General features: G+C 50.5%; 1 protein-coding gene across 1 annotated transcript in view; it reads left to right on the plus strand.

Annotated features, from left to right (window-relative positions):
• The window catches only part of gabbr2 (gamma-aminobutyric acid (GABA) B receptor, 2), a 1,455,116-nt gene that overhangs the window by 1,218,439 nt on the left and 218,128 nt on the right, over nucleotides 1-18,549 (plus strand). The window contains exon 11 of the mRNA XM_072509007.1: nucleotides 16,625-16,757. Coding sequence (XP_072365108.1) covers nucleotides 16,625-16,757 — 133 coding nt within the window. The remainder of the gene's footprint in view (nucleotides 1-16,624; nucleotides 16,758-18,549) is intronic.

The raw sequence follows: 18,549 nt of genomic DNA on the forward strand, positions 1-18,549 counted from the left end.
CCTGAATCTCACGGTCGTGTCCTAGTGTCTGCATAAGCTGTGGGGTAGCCTTGCCCAGAGGCTAGGCATCTGATTGGGACTAGCTGAGTCCTGGGATCGAGCAAGATCTGACTGCTGACTCCTTGGATGTTCCTGCTTCCACCTGATGTGCATCCGCAACTGTGTGGTGCTCACCAGATTTTGCCTCTGAAACCTGTCCACTGCTGTTGCCAACTGAGGTGTGTGTCTCTGCGCTGTTGGAGGGTGGCAATGACAGCTGTGGACCCTAGATGGTGATATCCTCCAAGTTGTCCTCTGAGGTGTTCTCTTGGATTGGGGCGGGAGGGGGTGGGGATTTCAACACTGGATGGTCCTGCCCCATCAGGTGGAGATCCTGCGGGAAAAGGGACATGTGGTCAGTGGGAGGGAAGGAGCATTTTGTCTGATATGAACAACTCACTTGAGGCAGGTAATCTCGATGAAGAGGCAGTGGATCCTCACTTCTGCTTCGCAAGCCAACCTCGCTGCCATTGACTGCTGTATCCTCGGCCAACCCCGTTGTGGTAGGCTTTATTAAGGGTATCGCGGTGAGGTATTATAGGTATTACGGTACCTGATAGCCTGGAGCACCATTGGTGGAAACTGTATGCTTTCTATTGGTTAGGATGTATGGTAGCTCCACCCTGCTAGGCGGGGTATAAGAACCCGTGCCGCCCCAGCAGCCTTCATTCTGTACCTGAGCTGCTGGGGGAAATATCTAACTTATTAAAGCCTTCAGTTGGACTACAACTTCGCTTTCGTGGTCATTGATCGTGCATCAATTTAATAAGCTAATAAGAAAGGATGGAGCTCCGAATCAAGCCGGAGTGTCTGCAACTCGGCCCCCACGTGACGAACTCAGCGGCAATCTTCAAGCACTGGCTGGCGTGCTTTAAAGGATATCTCGGGATGGCCGAAAACACACCCACGGGAGAGCAGAAACTGCAAGTCCTGCTCTCAAGGGTGAGCCCGGAGATTTACACCCTCATTGAGGAAGCGGAAGACTTCAATGCAGCAATAGGGCTGCTAAAAGCACACTATATTCGCCCGGTAAACCAGGTCTACGCCCGGCACCTGCTTGCAACAAGGTGACAAGCCCCTGGAGAATCGCTGGAAGAATTCTAACGTGCACTCCTGGTGTTGAGGAGAAGCTGCAGCTGCCCGCAAGTTTCGGCGAGCGAACACACTGAACTCTTTGTCCGGGACGCTTTTGTGGCAGGTATACTATCCTCACAAATTCGCCAGCGACTGTTAGAAAAAGACACTCTGGGTCTCAGGGAGGCACGGGCCCTTGCAGGCTCCCTGGACGTGGCCTCCAGGAACGCCTGCGCTTCTGGGCAGCATGGAACCCCTCCACGGCCGATCCCGAGACTTTCCCCATCCCCCCACAGGCCTGCGCTGCAAGGCAGCCTGGCAGCCCCGGGGGGCCCTGCTGCTACTTTTGCAGGCAGGCCAAGCACCCCCGCCAGCGCTGCCTGGCCCGCGCATCCACTTGCAAGGGATGCGGCAAAAAGGGCCATTTCGTGGGGTTATGTCAGGCCCGTGCGGTTGCCGCAGTCTCCGGCGGCGAATGCGGACCGCAACCACAAACTTCTCCACGGTCCCCGTGCGGCCAGTGGGCGCCGCCATCTTCCTATTCCAGGGACACGTGCGGACCCCGGGCGCCGCCATCTTGTTCAGCGGACGCTACATTGGAGGGATGGGCGCTGCCATTTTGTGCACCCCCAGCCATTTGCGACCAACGGGAGCCCTATACCCCCCCTTACTGTCTGCCGCCTCGCGACCCTTAAGGTTGACCCGCCTTCCCTGTTTGTGAACCTCATCCCGGATTGCAAACCCATTGCCACCAGGAGCAGACGGTACAGTGCCCAGGACCGGATCTTTATTAGGTCAGAGGTCCAAAGGCTACTGAGGAAAGGGGTCATTAAAGCCAGTAACAGCCCCTGGAGAGCTCAAGTAGTGGTGGTAAAGACCGGGAAGAAGCATAGGATGGTCATCGACTACAGTCAGACAATCAACAGATTTACGCAGCTGGACGCGTAACCTCTCCCCCGCACATCCGACCTGGTAAACAGGATCGCGCATTATAAGGTCTTCTCCACGGTGGATCTCAAGTCCGCGTACCACCAGCTCCCCATCCTCACTAGTAACCGCAAATACACTGCCTTCGAGGCAGATGGGCGGCTGTACCACTTCTTAAGGGTTCCCTTCGGTGTCACCAACGGGGTCTCGGTCTTCCAGCGCGAGATGGACCGAATGGTTGACCGGTACCGTTTACGGGCAACATTCCCGTATCTCGATAATGTCACCACCTGCGGCTACGACCAGCGGGACCACGACACCAACCTCCGACAAGTCCTCCAGACCGCAAAAATCCTTAACCTTACAGACAACAAGGATAAATGTGTGTTTAGCACCGACCGCCTAGCCATCCTCGGCTACGTAGTGCGAAATGGAGTTATAGGCCCCTACCCTGATCGCATGCGCCCCCTTATGGAGATCCCCCTCCCTCACTGCTCCAAGGCCCTGAAACGCTGCCTAGGGTTTTTCAGCTACTACGCCCAGTGGGTCCACAACTATGCGGACAAGGCACATCACCTGATCCAATCCAGCTTTCCCCCTGTCGATCGAGGCCCGCCAGGCCTTCAGCCGCATCAAAGTCCCTCCCCTTCCATGTCGAGAGCGATGCGTCCGACGTAGCTCTGGCGGCCAGCCTCAACCAAGTGGGCAGACCGGTGGCCTTCTTCTCTCGTACCCTCCATGCTTCCGATATCCGCCACTCCTCAGTCGAAGAGGAGGCCCAGGCCATAGTAGAAGCTGTGGGACATTGGAGGCATTACCTGGCCGGCAGGAGATTCACTCTCCTCACTGACCAACGGTCGGTTGCTTTCATGTTTGATAATGCACAGCGGGGCAAGATAAAAAACGACAAGATCTTGCGGTGGAGGATCGAACTCTCCACCTACAACTACGAGACCATGTTTAGTCCCGGGAAGCTAAATGAGCCTCCTGACGCCATGTGCCACCGCAGAAGTGGACCGCCTCCGAGCCCTCCACGAGGACCTCTGCCACCTGGGGGTCACTCGCTTTTTCCATTTTGTCAATACCCGCAACCTGCCGTTGCTCTTTCTAGCCTTAGTCTATTTGCTCTGTTTACATCACCTTTGCTCATGAGTCGCCAGGTATCTTTATGATACCGCCACATGGTTCAAGTTCAGGTTATGATTAATAACACAACACACCGCTTAGTAAGGATTAAACAATGGTCATTTATTATATACAACAAGCAATATTTCTACCCTAATACTATTTATATAATAAACCTATTACTACTGGCCAATACTTAACTTAGGAAGAGCCCACCAGGTCAGGGAAACGAATGGCTTGTCCAATCAAATCTGGCCCGCGGGATTCAAATGGCTGGTGGTGGCTAGGTGTCTCTACCGGATAGCGATCGTTGAATTCAAACTTACACTTGCCGGTGGCTGGTCTTGCGAAGGTCTCGAGCAGGCGAAGAGGAGAGAGAGATCTGAACTTGGACCCTCACTTTTATAGGGCCCAGGGGCTTCCCGCCTCCCGGGGCGGCCCTTGACCCTGAATCCCAAGTGATTGGATTCTGTCCCCAATCTCTGGGGCCGATGTGTCCAATGGTGAGGAGATTCCTCGATCGGGGGGTGGTCGCTCACCTGTCTTTGTTTCGGCCACTGCAGGCGCCGACAGGTCTGGCCCGGTATTCAATTGCTAATATGTTGCAATTGTTCCCGGGGATAGCCGATTTAACTGTGGATGTCTGAGTAGATTAGGTGTAAACAGTCCTGAATGCAACTGCGGATACCTGGGTTGATGGGCTGTTGATAGCCCTGAGTATCGATCTGGGCTGCGTTCCCAGAGCTGAATATGCAAACCTGTCTGCAGCTGCCTGCTTGTGTCTTCTTGGCTGCTTTTCCCAGCAGTCTTTCGGGTTAGCCGTTTTAAACTTGGTTTTGGCCAGATTAATCGGAACGCAGCCATTTTACATGGCTACACTACTCCATCGAGGAGGTCAGGACAGCTGCCAAATCTGCGCGGAGCGCAAACCGCACTTCTACCGACCAGAGAAAGCGCATCTGATAAAGGCTTCCCGTCCCTTTGAACGCCTCAGCATGGACTTCAAAGGCCCCCTCCCTTCCACCGACTGGAACACGTACTTCCTGAATGTGATTGATGAGTACTCCCGGTTCCCATTCGCTATCACCTGCCCCGACATGACCGCAACCACCGTCATCAAAGCCCTCCATAGCATCTTTGCACTGTTCGGGTTCCCCGCTTACATACATAGTGATAGGGGGACCTCCTTTATGAGCGACGAACTGCGTCAATTCCTGCTCAGCAAGGGCATCGCCTTGAGCAGGACGACCAGTTACAACCCCCGGGGTAACGGACAGATAGAGAGGGAGAATGGAACGGTCTGGAAGACCATCCTACTGGCCCTGTGGTCCAGGAATCTCCCAGTCTCCCGCTGGCAGGAAGTCCTCCCGGGTGCCCTCCACTTCAGCCGGTCACTGCTTTGTACGACCACCAACCAGACACCTCACGACACGTCTCCTTGTCTTCCCCAGGAAGCCCTCCTCCGGGACCTCGCTCCCGACCTGGCTGGCAGCACCCGGATCCACCCTGCTCCGAAAACATGTGCGGGCGCACTAGTTGGACCCGTTGGTCGAGAGGGTCCATCTGCTCCATGCACCTATGTGGCGTACCCCGACGGCCGACAAGATACGGTCTCCCTACGAGACCTGGCACCTGTCGGAACCCCACGCACACCCCAGCCACCAGTCCCACCCTCCCCTCCACCGCAGCGCCTTACAGGAGGATCGGTCCTTCCGCCGGACCCGTCTAGGCCCCCCCACCCACTGACGCTCCCCGCAGGCGCTCCCTTCCCAGGTCAATTGTATTCCCCACCAGCGCCGTCTTGGGGTGCCGAAGCTGCCATGGAGATCGAAGCCGCGCTCCCGGAGTCACAGACGCCCGTGCCTCCACCGGAGTCACCGCCGAAGCTCCGACGATCACAGAGGACGACCGGGGCCCCCGATCGACTGATTGCTTCATTTTAAATTGTAAATTGTAAACTGTAATTGTAAACCATCAAATGTACATAGCTATCAGAATTGTAAATAGTTACAAAACACTGTACGGAGGTATTACGGTACCTCCATAACTAATTCTACCACGTTGCCATGTTTGTAGTTTCTGGCCACCACCCCCGCCGGACTCTTTTTTTAACGGGGTGAATGTGGTATTATAGGTATTACGGTACCTGATAGGCTGGAGCACCATTGGTGGAAACTGTAGGCTTTCTCTTGGTTAGGATGTATGGTAGCTCCGCCCTGCTAGGCAGGGTATAAGAACCCGTGCTGCCCCAGCAGCCTTTATTCTGTACCTGAGCTGCTGGGGGAAACATCTTGCTTATTAAAGCCTTCAGTTGGACTACAACCTTGCTTTCGTGGTCATTGATCGTGTATCACATGGTACCTAGGTGGGATGTACATTATAGTGTAGTATGAGTGGTGGAACCTGCCTGCTGGTTCCGCCCAGCAGGCGGAGCATAAGAGTCTGTGTTTCACCCACAGTAGTCATTCTGTACCGGAGCTGCTGGGGTAACTACTTGTTCATTATAGCCTTCAATTGGACTACAATCTCACTTCAGTAGTGATTGATTGTGAATCAATTTAATGAACAAAATTGAAGAATGGCTGCTCTCCGCATCAAGCCAGAGTGTCTATAAATCAACCCCCATGCGGCAAATGCAGTAGCAACTTTTAAACATTGGCTGGCATGTATCAACGGGTACATCAGGACAGCCCCGACTACCCCCACGGAGGAACAGAAAATGCAAGTCCTCCACTCAAGGGTGAGCCCAGAAATCTACACGCTTATCGAAGACGCGGGCGGTTTCGAGGACACAATGACTTTGTTAAAAGAGCACTACGTCCACACTGCGAATCAGGTATACGCTCGGCATCTTTTAGTTACCAGACGGCAGATCCCAGGAGAATCACTGGACAATTTTTACCGCGCATTGTTAGTGTTAGGTAGAAACTGTAACTGTCCACAAGTCTCAGCCAATGACCACACCGAACTCTTAATACGGGATGCTTTTGTTGCGGGCCTGCTGTCCTCTAAAATCCGCCAGCGACTGCTGGAAAACGACACATTAGGGCTTAAAAAAGCACGGAAACTTGCGCACTCCCTAGATGTAGACTCCCGCAACGTTCCCGACCGCGCGGTACCCGCATGGACAGGGTGGTCCCCACCCGCGGCCGATTCCAAAGCACCCCTAAATTCCCCACAAGCTTGTGTAGTGCCGCAGCCAGGAAACCCCGGGTTGGGGGGGGGGGGGGGCGATGCTATTTTTGAGGGCAAAACAAACACCCCTGGCAACCCTGCCCGGCCCGATCCGCAATCTGCAAGGGCTGCGGGAAGAAAGGGCACCTTGTGGCAGCATGCCAGGCCCGGTGGCCGCCGTTGTCTCCACAGGTGAACCGGGCCCGCTGCCATTCCTCTCCTCACAGGCCATGTGCGATTCATGGGGGCAGCCATCTTGGATGACGTCTCAGGACCCCGACTCGGCTGGCCATGTATCGCCTGATGAGATCTCCCAGTCGGCTATGTGCGATTCATGGGGCAGCCATTTTGGATGACGTCTCAGGACCCCGACTCAGGTGGCCATGTATCGCAAGATGAGATCTCTCAGCTTCTGCCACAACTTGCCTCAGTGACACTGGACCAGTCTCGGCCCCGAACGCTTTCAATCGCTACGTCGTCGGTACTCATCAACGGGCACAAGACATCCTGCTTGATCGACTCTGGGAGCACGGAGAGCTTCATCCATCCCAATACAGTAAGACACTGCTCCCTCACTGTACACCCGATTAAACAAAAGATCTCCCTAACCTCTGGGTCCCACTCTGTGGAGATACGGGGGTACTGCATAGCCAATCTCACGGTCCAGGGCGTGGAGTTCAATAACCTCCGACTCTACGTGCTCCCCCATTTCTGCGCTGCCACACTCCTGGGACTGGACTCCCAGTGTAACCTGCAAAGTTTAACGTTCAAATTCGGCAGTCCCATACCCCCCTCACTGTCTGCGGCCTCGTGACCCTCAATGTCGACCCGCCTTCCCTGTTTGCAAACCTTACCCCCGATTGCAAACCCGTCGCCACCAGGAGCAGATGGTACAGTGCCCAGGACCGGACCTTCATTCGGTCGGAAGTCCAACGGTTACAAAAGGAAGGCATTATCAAGGCCAGCAACAGTCCCTGGAGAGCTCAAGTGGTGGTTGTAAAGACCAGGGAGAAACATAGGATGGTCATAGACTACAGTCAGACCATCAACAGGTATACGCAGCTCGACGCGTACCCTCTCCCCCGCATATCTAAAATGGTCAACCAGATAGCACAATACAAGGTTTTCTCCACATAGACCTTAAATCAGCTTACCACCAGCTCCCCATTCGCCCGGACGACCGCAAGTGCACTGCATTCGAAGCAGATGGGCGGCTCTACCACTTTCTAAGGGTTCCCTTTGGTGTCACAAATGGGGTCTCGATCTTCCAACGGGAGATGGACCAAATGGTTGACCAGTACGGTCTGCAGGCCACGTTCCCGTACCTCGACAATGTCACCATCTGCGGCCACGACCAGCAAGACCATGACACCAACCTCCGCAAATTCCTCCATACCGCAAAAATCCTTAACTTATCCTGTAACAAGGACAAATGCGTGTTTAGCACCGATCGCCTTGCCATCCTCGGCTATGTAGTGCATGATGGTGTCATAGGCCCAGATCCTGAATGCATGCGCCACCTCATGGAGTTTCCCCTCCCCCACTGCACCAAAGCCCTGAAACGTTGCCTGGGCTTCTTTTCTTATTACGCCCAGTGGGTCCCCAATTATGCGGACAGGGTCCGCCCACTAATCCAGTCCACGGTTTTTCCCCTATCGGCAGAGGCCCGCCAGGCTTTCAGTCGCATCAAAGCAGACATCGCCAGGGTGATGATGCACGCAATCGATGAGTCCCTCCCCTTACAGGTCGAGAGCGACGCATCAGACGTAGCTCTGGCTGCCACCCTCAATCAGGCGGGCAGACCCGTGGCCTTCTTTTCACGCACCCTCCACGCCTCAGAAATCCGCCATTCCTCCATGTAGAAGGAGGCCCAAGCCATCGTCGAAGCTTCACTCCATCCGATCACTACTGTGCACTAGTACCAACGAAACACCTCATGAATGTCTCCTTGCCTTCCCTAGGAAATCCTCCTCGAGGACCTCGCTCCCAACATGGCTGGCAGCCCCCAGACCCGTCCTACTCTGCAAACACGTACGGGCCCACAAGTCGGACCCACTGGTTGAGAGGGTACATCTCCTCCAAGCTAACCCCCAGTACGCCTATGTGGCGCACCCCGACGGCTGACAAGACACGGTCTCCCTCCGTGATCTGGCCCCTGCTGGATCCCCCCCCCCCCGCCCCACCAACCCCAACCATTCTTTCACCGGTGCACACCACCGCAGCCCCCTTCCCAGGAGGATCCATCCTCCCACTGGCCCCATCCGGATGCAATGAAGCTGAAGACGACACGCTCCCAGAGCCACGGATGCCTGAGCCAACACCAGCATCACCGCCGTGACTGCGACGATCACAGAGGACGACCAGGGCCCCCGAACGGCTGATAATTTCATTGTAAATGAACTTGTAAATAATTGTCTGTAAATATGTGTATTGCATGTAAAGGCACCGAAGGGTACCGCTATAACCTCTACCAGGTCACCACCCCTGTTGGACTCTTTTTTTAAACAGGGGGTGAATGTGGTAGGCTATATTCGGGGTATCGCGATACCGAGGTGGGATGTACCTTATACATAGAATTTTCAGTGCAGAAGGAGGGCATTCGGCCCATCGAGTCTGCACCGGCTCTTGGAAAGAGCACCCTACCAAAGGTCAACATCTCCACCCTATCCCCATAACCCAGTAACCCCACCCAACACTAGGGGCAATTTTGGACACTAAGGGCAATTTATCATGGCCAATCCACCTAACCTGCACATCTTTGGACTGTGGGAGGAAACCGGAGCACCCGGAGGAAACCCACGCACACACGGGGAGGATGTGCAGACTCCGCACAGACAGTGACCCAAGCCGGAATCGAACCTGGACCCTGGAGCTGTGAAGCAATTGTGCTATCCACAATGCTACCGTGCTGCCCCTGGAGTATGAGTACTGTAATACGAGTGGTGGAACCTGCCTGCTGGTTCCGCCCAGCAGGCGGAGCATAAGAGTCTGTGTTTCACCCACAGCAGTCATTCTGTACCGGAGCTGCTGGGGTAACTACTTGTTCATTAAAGCCTTCAATTGGACAACAATCTCACTTCAGTAGTGATTGATCGTGCATCACCCGTGATCTTTAGAGTCCGTTCCTCATAGTGGTTGAGGACACTGATGTCTGGAACTCCACCACCCATCTGGGCCCTTTCATGCCTATTAGTGGCTAAATTCTTTTTCGGGGACAGAGAGGGGTCACTGTGGGCCATGCGCTTGGTACATTGGGGGGAGGGTCTATGGCAGGTGGCACGTGTGGGCCCTGAACCTGGACGTGAAGTGACTGTGCTGGTGGGGCACAAGTGCGGTGATCGGATGTGACGAGGGTGCGAGTCTCGTATTGGGAGAGTCTGAGGTCAGGGGGGGTGGCAGACGGAACTGATGCCAGGGAGCTGGTGTTAACTTACCCTTGCGGCCTGCTGGAGGTCTTTGTTCTTCTTCCTGCATTGTACAGCAGACCTCTTGACCATGCTGACTGAACTGATGGCCGCTGCCATTGCCTCACAGGCGGCATTGGCTGCCCTGCAACTGGTCCTCTGACTCCCTTGGGGGAACAGGGTGCCCTGTCTCGCCTCCGCAGCGTCAAGACGCCTGGCCAGGTTGGAATCCACGAAGCATGGAGCAGGTCTGCATGGTGCCATGCTTGTGCGCAGGCTGGAAGCAAGTTCAGAGGGGGTGTTTAAAAGCAGCTTTCCCTTGTTTGCAGGGAGCTGCCAGGCACATGTCTGGCTAATCAGCTGGTGGGACAGCAAATAACAGTAGACGATCATTTTTGGCATGAGGCGCCAATAGATACGGGCCATGGTCTTGCCGGGTCGGCTGTCAATTGCTACAGCCTCAAAAATCCAAGTGCTGGTGAGCCATTCTAGCCAATAATGTGATTTTTAAAATTGGAAATCCTTCCACTGTCAGAATGGTCATGATGGGAAGCCAGGAGGCAGAATTGCTATAACACTGCTGGTGATTTGGCAAAGTACCTCAGCAAAGCCTGCCCATTGGAAAATTAGGTTCCCAACCTGAAAAGCATCCTGCCATTCTGGCAGAATTAAATCCATAAGATTTCACCCCACAGTGCTCAATACTGCCATTGTTCAAAAGTGACACTCATAAAATGCTTAATTGTTTACTATTGGCTGATAAAATTACTGGTAAATGACATGAACATTTGCTACAGTTGGTCAGAAAGCTGGCTCATAAAAGATCATCAATTTAATTTGGTAGAATGTCCATTAACAATGTATTATGATAATTGCATACACAACGAATGATAGTGCAAAACAAAAGATTTAACTTCCATGTTATCATAAACCTGGCTTGGAGGGCAGTTAGCGGGGGCGCGGGGGGATCCAGGGCCCTCGTGGTGGCCTGGCCCGCGATCGGGGCCCACCGATCTGCGGGCGGGCCTGTGCCGTGGGGGCACTCTTACCCTCCGCGCTGGCCTTTGTAAGGCTCCGCGATGACTGGCACAGAGAAGGAACCCCCTGCACATGCGCAGGAAACACGGCAGCAGTTCTGCGCATACGCCAACTCACGCCGGCTGGCGGAGGCCCTTCGGCGCCGGTTGGCGCGGCGCCAACCACTCCAGCGCCGGTCTAGCCCACGGAAGTGCGGAGGATTCCGCAACTTCCGGGCGGCCCGACGCTGGAGTGGTTCACACCGCTCGTGGCGTGGTACAGGCCGCCCCTCCGATTGTGGGAGAATCCCGCCCCTGATCTCAAAATTAAGAGTAAGGCCTCCAGAATCAACCCCACAGACATCGGACCCCCCCTCATCCATCATCGCTGGCAATTTCCCCCCCCCCCCCCCCCCCCTGCCCACTCCATCCATCACCACTAGCAATTCCTTCCCATCACAGCGCCCCCAGATTGCGGCTCCACCTTTTTGGCAGTGCCAGGGGACAGTGACCATTATGTCCCTGACCACCCAGGGCCTATACTGGCCTCAGTGCCCTCGGCGTAGTCATTTCGACTGCTGCAGCGAAGCAGTGATTCCCACCGGCGTGATGTCACATCAACATGGGGGAACGTACAGCAAACCTGGATGGTAAGGCATTATGTTATTTAGGCATTTTTGAACTATTTAAATTCATGGTAATCACGTTCACCGCCTTGCTGGATGTGAACCGGATTACATCGCTGGTGGGGTGTGATGAAACTCTCATTATGAGATCTCAAATCCCATTATGGCTCTCTCGCAAGAGCTAGCGGCCATAATGGGATTTGCGCCCATGGCGAACAGGGCCTGAAAATAACGCCCAATATTTCCATCTTTTAAATTGTTTGCTGATTTGATTTTGCTTCTTGTAGTTTTTGATGTTGCTGTCGTTGTTCTTGTTTCTGCAGCGCTTCTTGTTGTTGTTGCTCTTGTTGCGCTGCATGTTGTTTTCGTTGTTGTTCTTGTTTCTGCTGTGCTTCTTGCAGTTTTTGTTGTTCCTGTTGCGCTCAAAGAGTGTTCCGTGTGGATGATGTGAGTCATTGTCACAGTTATTGGTGTCAGTGTCCGTTGTGGTATCTGTTATATTGAGCGTTTCTTCTTGAGAATTGTGAGAATGATCTGATGTTGCATTGATGTTGGTGACATCAGTCATTTGTGGTGGATTTGATTCCTCTTCTTTGCTTCCTTGGTACTTTTCTTCTTGAGTCATTTCTGGTTCACTTGAATCATCTGTGATCTCTTTGTGCTCCTCTTCTGGAGTTATTTCTGGTTCATTTGAATCACCTTTGGTTTCTTGGTGCTCCTCTTCTGGAGTCAAAATCTTCAAGATTTCAATTGACGTAGTCTCTCTGGACTCATGAGTAGCCCTCCTCTGATTGTTGAGTGCTTCTGTGCAGACGAGCTGAGATCTGTCAGTCTCGCTGTGATCCTGCACATCCTGTATGGGAATTGTGATTTCTTCGTCACTTGTCTCACATACAGTGGGTAGACATTCAGTGTCTTCTTGTTGGTTAAATGAGCTGGGTTCTGGTGGCTCAAATAAGCTGGGTAGACTGTCGTAGTCTTTTTGTTGTTTACGTGAGCTTGGTAGACTTTTATAGTCTTGTTAATGCATGGCGTTCGCTATGGAGTGTTTGCTTGCTTCCATTTTTGAGTCTGTCACCAAGCTGTCTGTGGAGGCTTGCGTCGCTCTCTTTGTGGAGTCTGTCATCTCTCTCTCTGTGGAGTCGTGCACTGTTCTCGCTGTAGACTCTCTCAACGGAGTCGTTCTGTGCTCTCTGTGGCATCGTCTTCTTCTTGGGTATTGCTGTCATCCAATGTATCGACGATCTGCCATGGCATCATGGTATTGGAATCATCTACCATGAGAAGAGTAGCATTGTGCTTTTCAACCGTGTTGCTGATACTGTGATCAGCATATACGAATAACTCAGCCATGTCTGAGCAACATTGTGTGTATTGTTCGGTAGACAAATCATCTCTTTTTGTTTCGGAATTGTTATCGTTCTCTTCATGTTCAATGAACAAATCATCTTCTTTGGTTTTGGATTTTTCATTGTGCTCTTCACTTTGGGTGGTGCAGACTGCTTGTTCCAGGGTGTTATGAAAGTTATTTTCAACTGCGGGTGTAAGTTCGGGCATTGTTCTGTCTTTTGAGGGAAGAAAATTGGGATTTGCAGCTTTAAATTTTGTTTTGTTCATTTTCGTGCATTTCCCTTTTAAGTGGCCGTGACCCGGGTTCTCTGACGTCATGACGCTTGTGACGTCATGCGTACGACTCGATTGTGCATGCGCAATCCGAGTTTTCTTTACTGTGCACTCTTTCCGCAACTGCGCATGCGCAGCTTCGCGCGCATGCACAGAACACTGTTTTGCCGGTTTGCATCTTTTAGGGAAGTGCGCATGTGCAGACTGGTCAGACTGCACATGCACAAGATGGCTCAGAACTTCCGTCTTCTTAAATTTCAACCTTGCCGCTGCCTCGTGGTGAGTATTCGCTCCATTTTTACCGATTTTGTTTTCTACATACTTATTCTGTGTTTGTAGAGACTCAAAGTATTGATTTTGTTTTTGTTCATAAGCAAGTCATTATTGTATAGCGATTTCTAGAGTTAGATACTTATGTTGTGATAGTTCTTCCCTCAAATTTTTGTCAGATAGTCCATAAATTAACTGATGCATTATCACAGTGTCTCTGAAATCAGCATAATCACAGCCTTGTGGTATTAACTTGAGATTTGGAATAAAATCAGTGATGGGCCCGCCATTTCTCTGGCATTTATGACAATTGTTAAATCTTTCCAGCATCTCACCAGACTGACTCTTACAGTGTTCATCAAATTATTTGAGTATTACTTCTATGTTGGTGTTGTCTTCACCTTCTAAGTAATTAAAGCAATTTAGATTTCTCTAGCTTCATGCCCTCCTATTGAGAGTAGTAGTGCTATTTTCGTTGCATCAGAGACCATGCTTAAACATTAGCTGTGATAAATATTTGGAATACCTGTTCAAATCTTTTCCAGTCATAACTTCAATTACCGGTTGTTTCCAGCTGCCCTTGAGGTCCAATGAACCCCATAGTTAGTCGTCGAGGATCCATTTGCTGCGAAGTCTTCCACAGTTGAATGTCCAGTCTGAATTTTCTTATCTTTTTGTCTAACCTAATCTAACTATGATGTGGAGATGCCGGCATTGGACTGGGGTGAGCACAGTACAAAGTCTTACAACACCAGGTTAAAGTCCAACAGGTTTGTTTCGATGTCACTAGCTTTCAGAGCGCTGCTCCTTCCTCAGGTGAATGAAGAGGTATGTTCCAGAAACACATATATAGACAAATTCAAAGAGGCCAAACAATGCTAGGAATGCGACCATTAGCAGGTGATTAAATCTTTACAGATCCAGAGATGGGGTAACCCCAGGTTAAAGAGGTGTGAATTGTATCAAGCCAGGACAGTTGGTAGGATTTCGCAGGCCAGATGGTGGGGGATGAATGTAATGCGACATGAATCCCAGGTCCCGGTTGAGGCCGCACTCATGTGTGCGGAACTTGGCTATAAGTTTCTGCTCGGCGATTCTGCGTTGTCGCGCGTCCTGAAGGCCGCCTTGGAGAACGCTTACCCGGAGATCAGAGGCTGAATGCCCTTGACTGCTGAAGTGTTCCCCGACTGGAAGGGAACATTCCTGCCTGGTGATTGTTGCACGATGGCCGTTCATTCGTTGTCGCAGCGTCTGCATGGTCTCTCCAATGTACCACGCTTCGGGACATCCTTTCCTGCAGCGTATGAGGTAGACAACATTGGCCGAGTCGCACGAGTATGTACCGCGTACCTGGTGGGTGGTGTTCTCACGTGTAATAGTGGTATCCATGTCGATGATCTGGCACGTCTTGCAGAGATTGCCATGGCAGGGTTGTGTGGTGTCGTGGTCACTGTTCTGAAGACTGGGTAGTTTGCTGCAAACAATGGTTCGTTTGAGGTTGCGCGGTTGTTTGAAGGCAAGTAGTGGGGGTGTGGGGATGACCTTGGCAAGATGTTCATCGTCAAAGAACAGTGACCACGACACCACACAACCCTGCCATGGCAATCTCTGCAAGACGTGCCAGATCATCGACATGGATACCACTATTACACGTGAGAACACCACCCACCAGGTACGCAGTACATACTCGTGCGACTCGGCCAATGTTGTCTACCTCATACGCTGCAGGAAAGGATGTCCCGAAGCGTGGTACATTGGCGAGACCATGCAGACGCTGCGACAACGAATGAACGGCCATCGTGCAACAATCACCAGGCAGGAATGTTCCCTTCCAGTCGGGGAACACTTCAACAGTCAAGGGCATTCAGCCTCTGATCTCCGGGTAAGCGTTCTCCAAGGCGGCCTTCAGGACGCGCGACAACGCAGAATCGCCGAGCAGAAACTTATAGCCAAGTTCCGCACACATGAGTGCGGCCTCAACCGGGACCTGGGATTCATGTCGCATTACATTCATCCCCCACCATCTGGCCTGCGAAATCCTACCAACTGTCCTGGCTTGATACAATTCACACCTCTTTAACCTGGGGTTACCCCATCTCTGGATCTGTAAAGATTTAATCACCTGCTAATGGTCGCATTCCTAGCATTGTTTGGCCTCTTTGAATTTGTCTATATATGTGTTTCTGGAACATACCTCTTCATTCACCTGAGGAAGGAGCAGCGCTCTGAAAGCTAGTGACATCGAAACAAACCTGTTGGACTTTAACCTGGTGTTGTAAGACTTTGTACTAATCTAACTAGTTCTGTTAAAGCCACTTGCCTGGTACCATGTTTTGTTACCTGTGTGGTAGGTAACATGTGCTACTCAAACTTTGGTTAGTGATGAGGTCTTCTGAATCTCGATGAAGAAGACTCGAACTCATCCAGTAGTAACAAAAGGTTTATTGAGTAACTGTAACAATAATTGCATGAGTTCTTTACTTTAACTTTGATATTGGTGATAAGGTGAACAAGATCTAACTATGTAACTATACATAACTCCACTAGCCATCTGAACTAGTCTGCTATTGCCCTGGTGACAGTGCACCCAAGAGAGAGAGAGAGACCCAATGTGGTTGCCTTTTATACCCCTATTGGTCCGGCCCTCTAGTGATCATGTGGTGCTACTGATTACACATTAACCCCTTGTGTACATGCACAAAAAGAGATCACTACAACGAACAGGGCCTGAAAATAACCCCCAATATTTCCATCTTTTAAATTGTTTGTTTGCTGTTTTGATTTTTTTCAAGGGCCATTACTGTAGGTTATCTGTGATTGGCTGATATTCTTCTTTTTACATCCATTGAGTTTTTTTTCAGGATTCATACATTACAAAATCTAGAATCTTCATCAGCAGTTCAGGAAGTGCAGAACATTCTTGCATTCTGGTGGGGGGAGGGGAAGAAGGATTTCCAGCCCTATGTTTAGACTTTTAAATGATTTTTCAGTGAAATGGACTTTGTTTCCCAGAATATTGGCTGTCATGGTTCTCTATATTGTAGTTATTTGCTCTTGCTTTATATATTGTGATCATTTGGAAGTGGAAGTTCCTCTAAGTCTTTATGTTTATTTTATCCTCTAAAATGCATGTCACACCTGTTATATTATACCAGCAAACTTAATCAGATCCGATAGTTTTTGACCTCATTATTGCACATCTATTTTAGAAGTTCTTCATGAATTACTAAAAAGAAGTAGCCATTACTCGATCATTTGTTGTACAGCAAAGACCGCTCTTTACTACAAGAACCAAAGAATGACCCTGTCTGAACTAAAGTTGTAAATTGTTTATTCCTTTCTGCAGGTTGATAAAGATGTCCAGCCCCTACATGAACAACCTTATTATCCTTGGGGGAATGCTCTCTTATGCATCCATATTCCTTTTTGGCCTTGATGGATCATTTGTTATGCCTACCACATTTGAGACCCTTTGTACTGTAAGTACTGCGCAGGCAGGATTCATTAATGTATCTTTCTTTGAACAATAATAGTACTTACAGTCTCTTGGCAGCACAGAACTTTAATATTGCTGAAAAGAGACATGTTGCTGAAACTTTTTGATTTGCACTCATTGGGACAAATACAAGAATGCCAAACTTCAGACAATCACAACAATTTCTTCAACAGGAGAAAAGGTGGCTGACTGGTTGGCAAGTCGTCTATGATTGGCCAAGGCAGTGCCATAGAGGAATCAGTGGGAAAATACCTTCAAATTATCTTAGAGAGGCAACTTATCTCAAAAGATTTGAACAGCTTGAGCAAGCCATTTCAGTGGCTACAGGGGTGATATTTTCCACAGAAGGATGCCTAAATGACATTCTGCCTATTACACAATAGAGCAATCTCATGTTTGAATTTCAGCGGCAGCACAGTGGCAAGTACATGGGCTGCGTGTGCCACCAATTGGCTCATTAGATCAACCCGTGCCTGAATTTGCACTTTTGAGGTAAGCGCAGCAAGCCAGGAAATGTCCCACCTCAGTAAAAAGTGCGCTGAATGGTGGGATTGTCATTCTAGGTGTGTATGTTGCCAGGGAGGGGGTGGGGAGGGTGGGGGGGGGGGGGGGGGGGGGGAGGGGTGCATTGGTGGGTGGGGTCGGGCCCTCCAGCCCAAAAATGTTCACAGGGGTTTTGGAGTGCTGATATAAGCGAGTTAAAAGGCCCACCCTGGTTCGCTGGGACTTCATTCTTGTTTCTCCCTTAAACATTAGCCCTCACCCTTCACACACCATCATCTCCCCCCACCCACTTCTCATGCCCATGCAAGTCAACTCATGCCAACCCTTCCCACAAGATATGTCCATTGCCCCTTATAGCCTGATGCCAACTTAGTTTCAACTCATGTTTCCACCACCCTTTGCCCCAATTCCCTCCATGCCAACTCACTCAATATCCACCATTGGAAAACCTCAGGAATAATTCAGAGATTACATAAAATGAAATTAACGATATTTAGATAGCCAGGACATATTTTACAATATAAAAACACTCCCATTCAAGAAAGCTAATTCAATGCATTCAAATCCACTCAAATACTTAATCCCTATTATAAAAACAAACAGCTGTATTCATAACCCCACGTCAAAGATAGTTAATCCTTTAATAACTGCTTTGAGCTATCAATCAAACTGAACTTAGAGCCTCCTCACTTTTTTGAATTACCTTAGAGAACCTGTAGTACCCCATTGTTTCCTCCATGGCAAGAGCTCAACCACTCATAGTCAGTTTGCCTACCAGTAAGCACCCTTTCCCCTGTTTGAAATTTGGCATCCTTGCCCTGATGAGGGCAAGATGAATAGCTTCCAGAACATGTCTCATGCATCAGCAAATCTGGTAACTTCTTTTAAAAATGTATTTGTAGGATGTGGGTGATCCTGGCATGATGACATTCATTGCCTATCTCTAGTTGCCTGACAAGGTGATTAGCCTTCTCTTTGAATTCCTAAACTCCTTGAGCTGATGATCATTGGTAGGGAATTCCAGTTTGTTAGCCAAGTGACAATAGAGACAAGTGAAAGTGACAGTTGCATATCTAAATTAGGAAGGTGGCTGACTTGAATGGGAAGCTGTACATGATGGTGTTCTTAATATGATGCTGCTCTTGTCCTTCTTGGGGATGGAGGGGTAGATATTGTGGAGCTTGGAAGTGCTGATGATGTAAGCTTGGTGAATTGCTGAAGTGCATCCAAAACATACTGCAGCCCCGTGTGCTACTGATGAAGGAATTGGG

Source organism: Scyliorhinus torazame, chromosome 6 (genome assembly GCF_047496885.1).
Source record: "Scyliorhinus torazame isolate Kashiwa2021f chromosome 6, sScyTor2.1, whole genome shotgun sequence".
Lineage (NCBI taxonomy): Eukaryota > Metazoa > Chordata > Chondrichthyes > Carcharhiniformes > Scyliorhinidae > Scyliorhinus > Scyliorhinus torazame.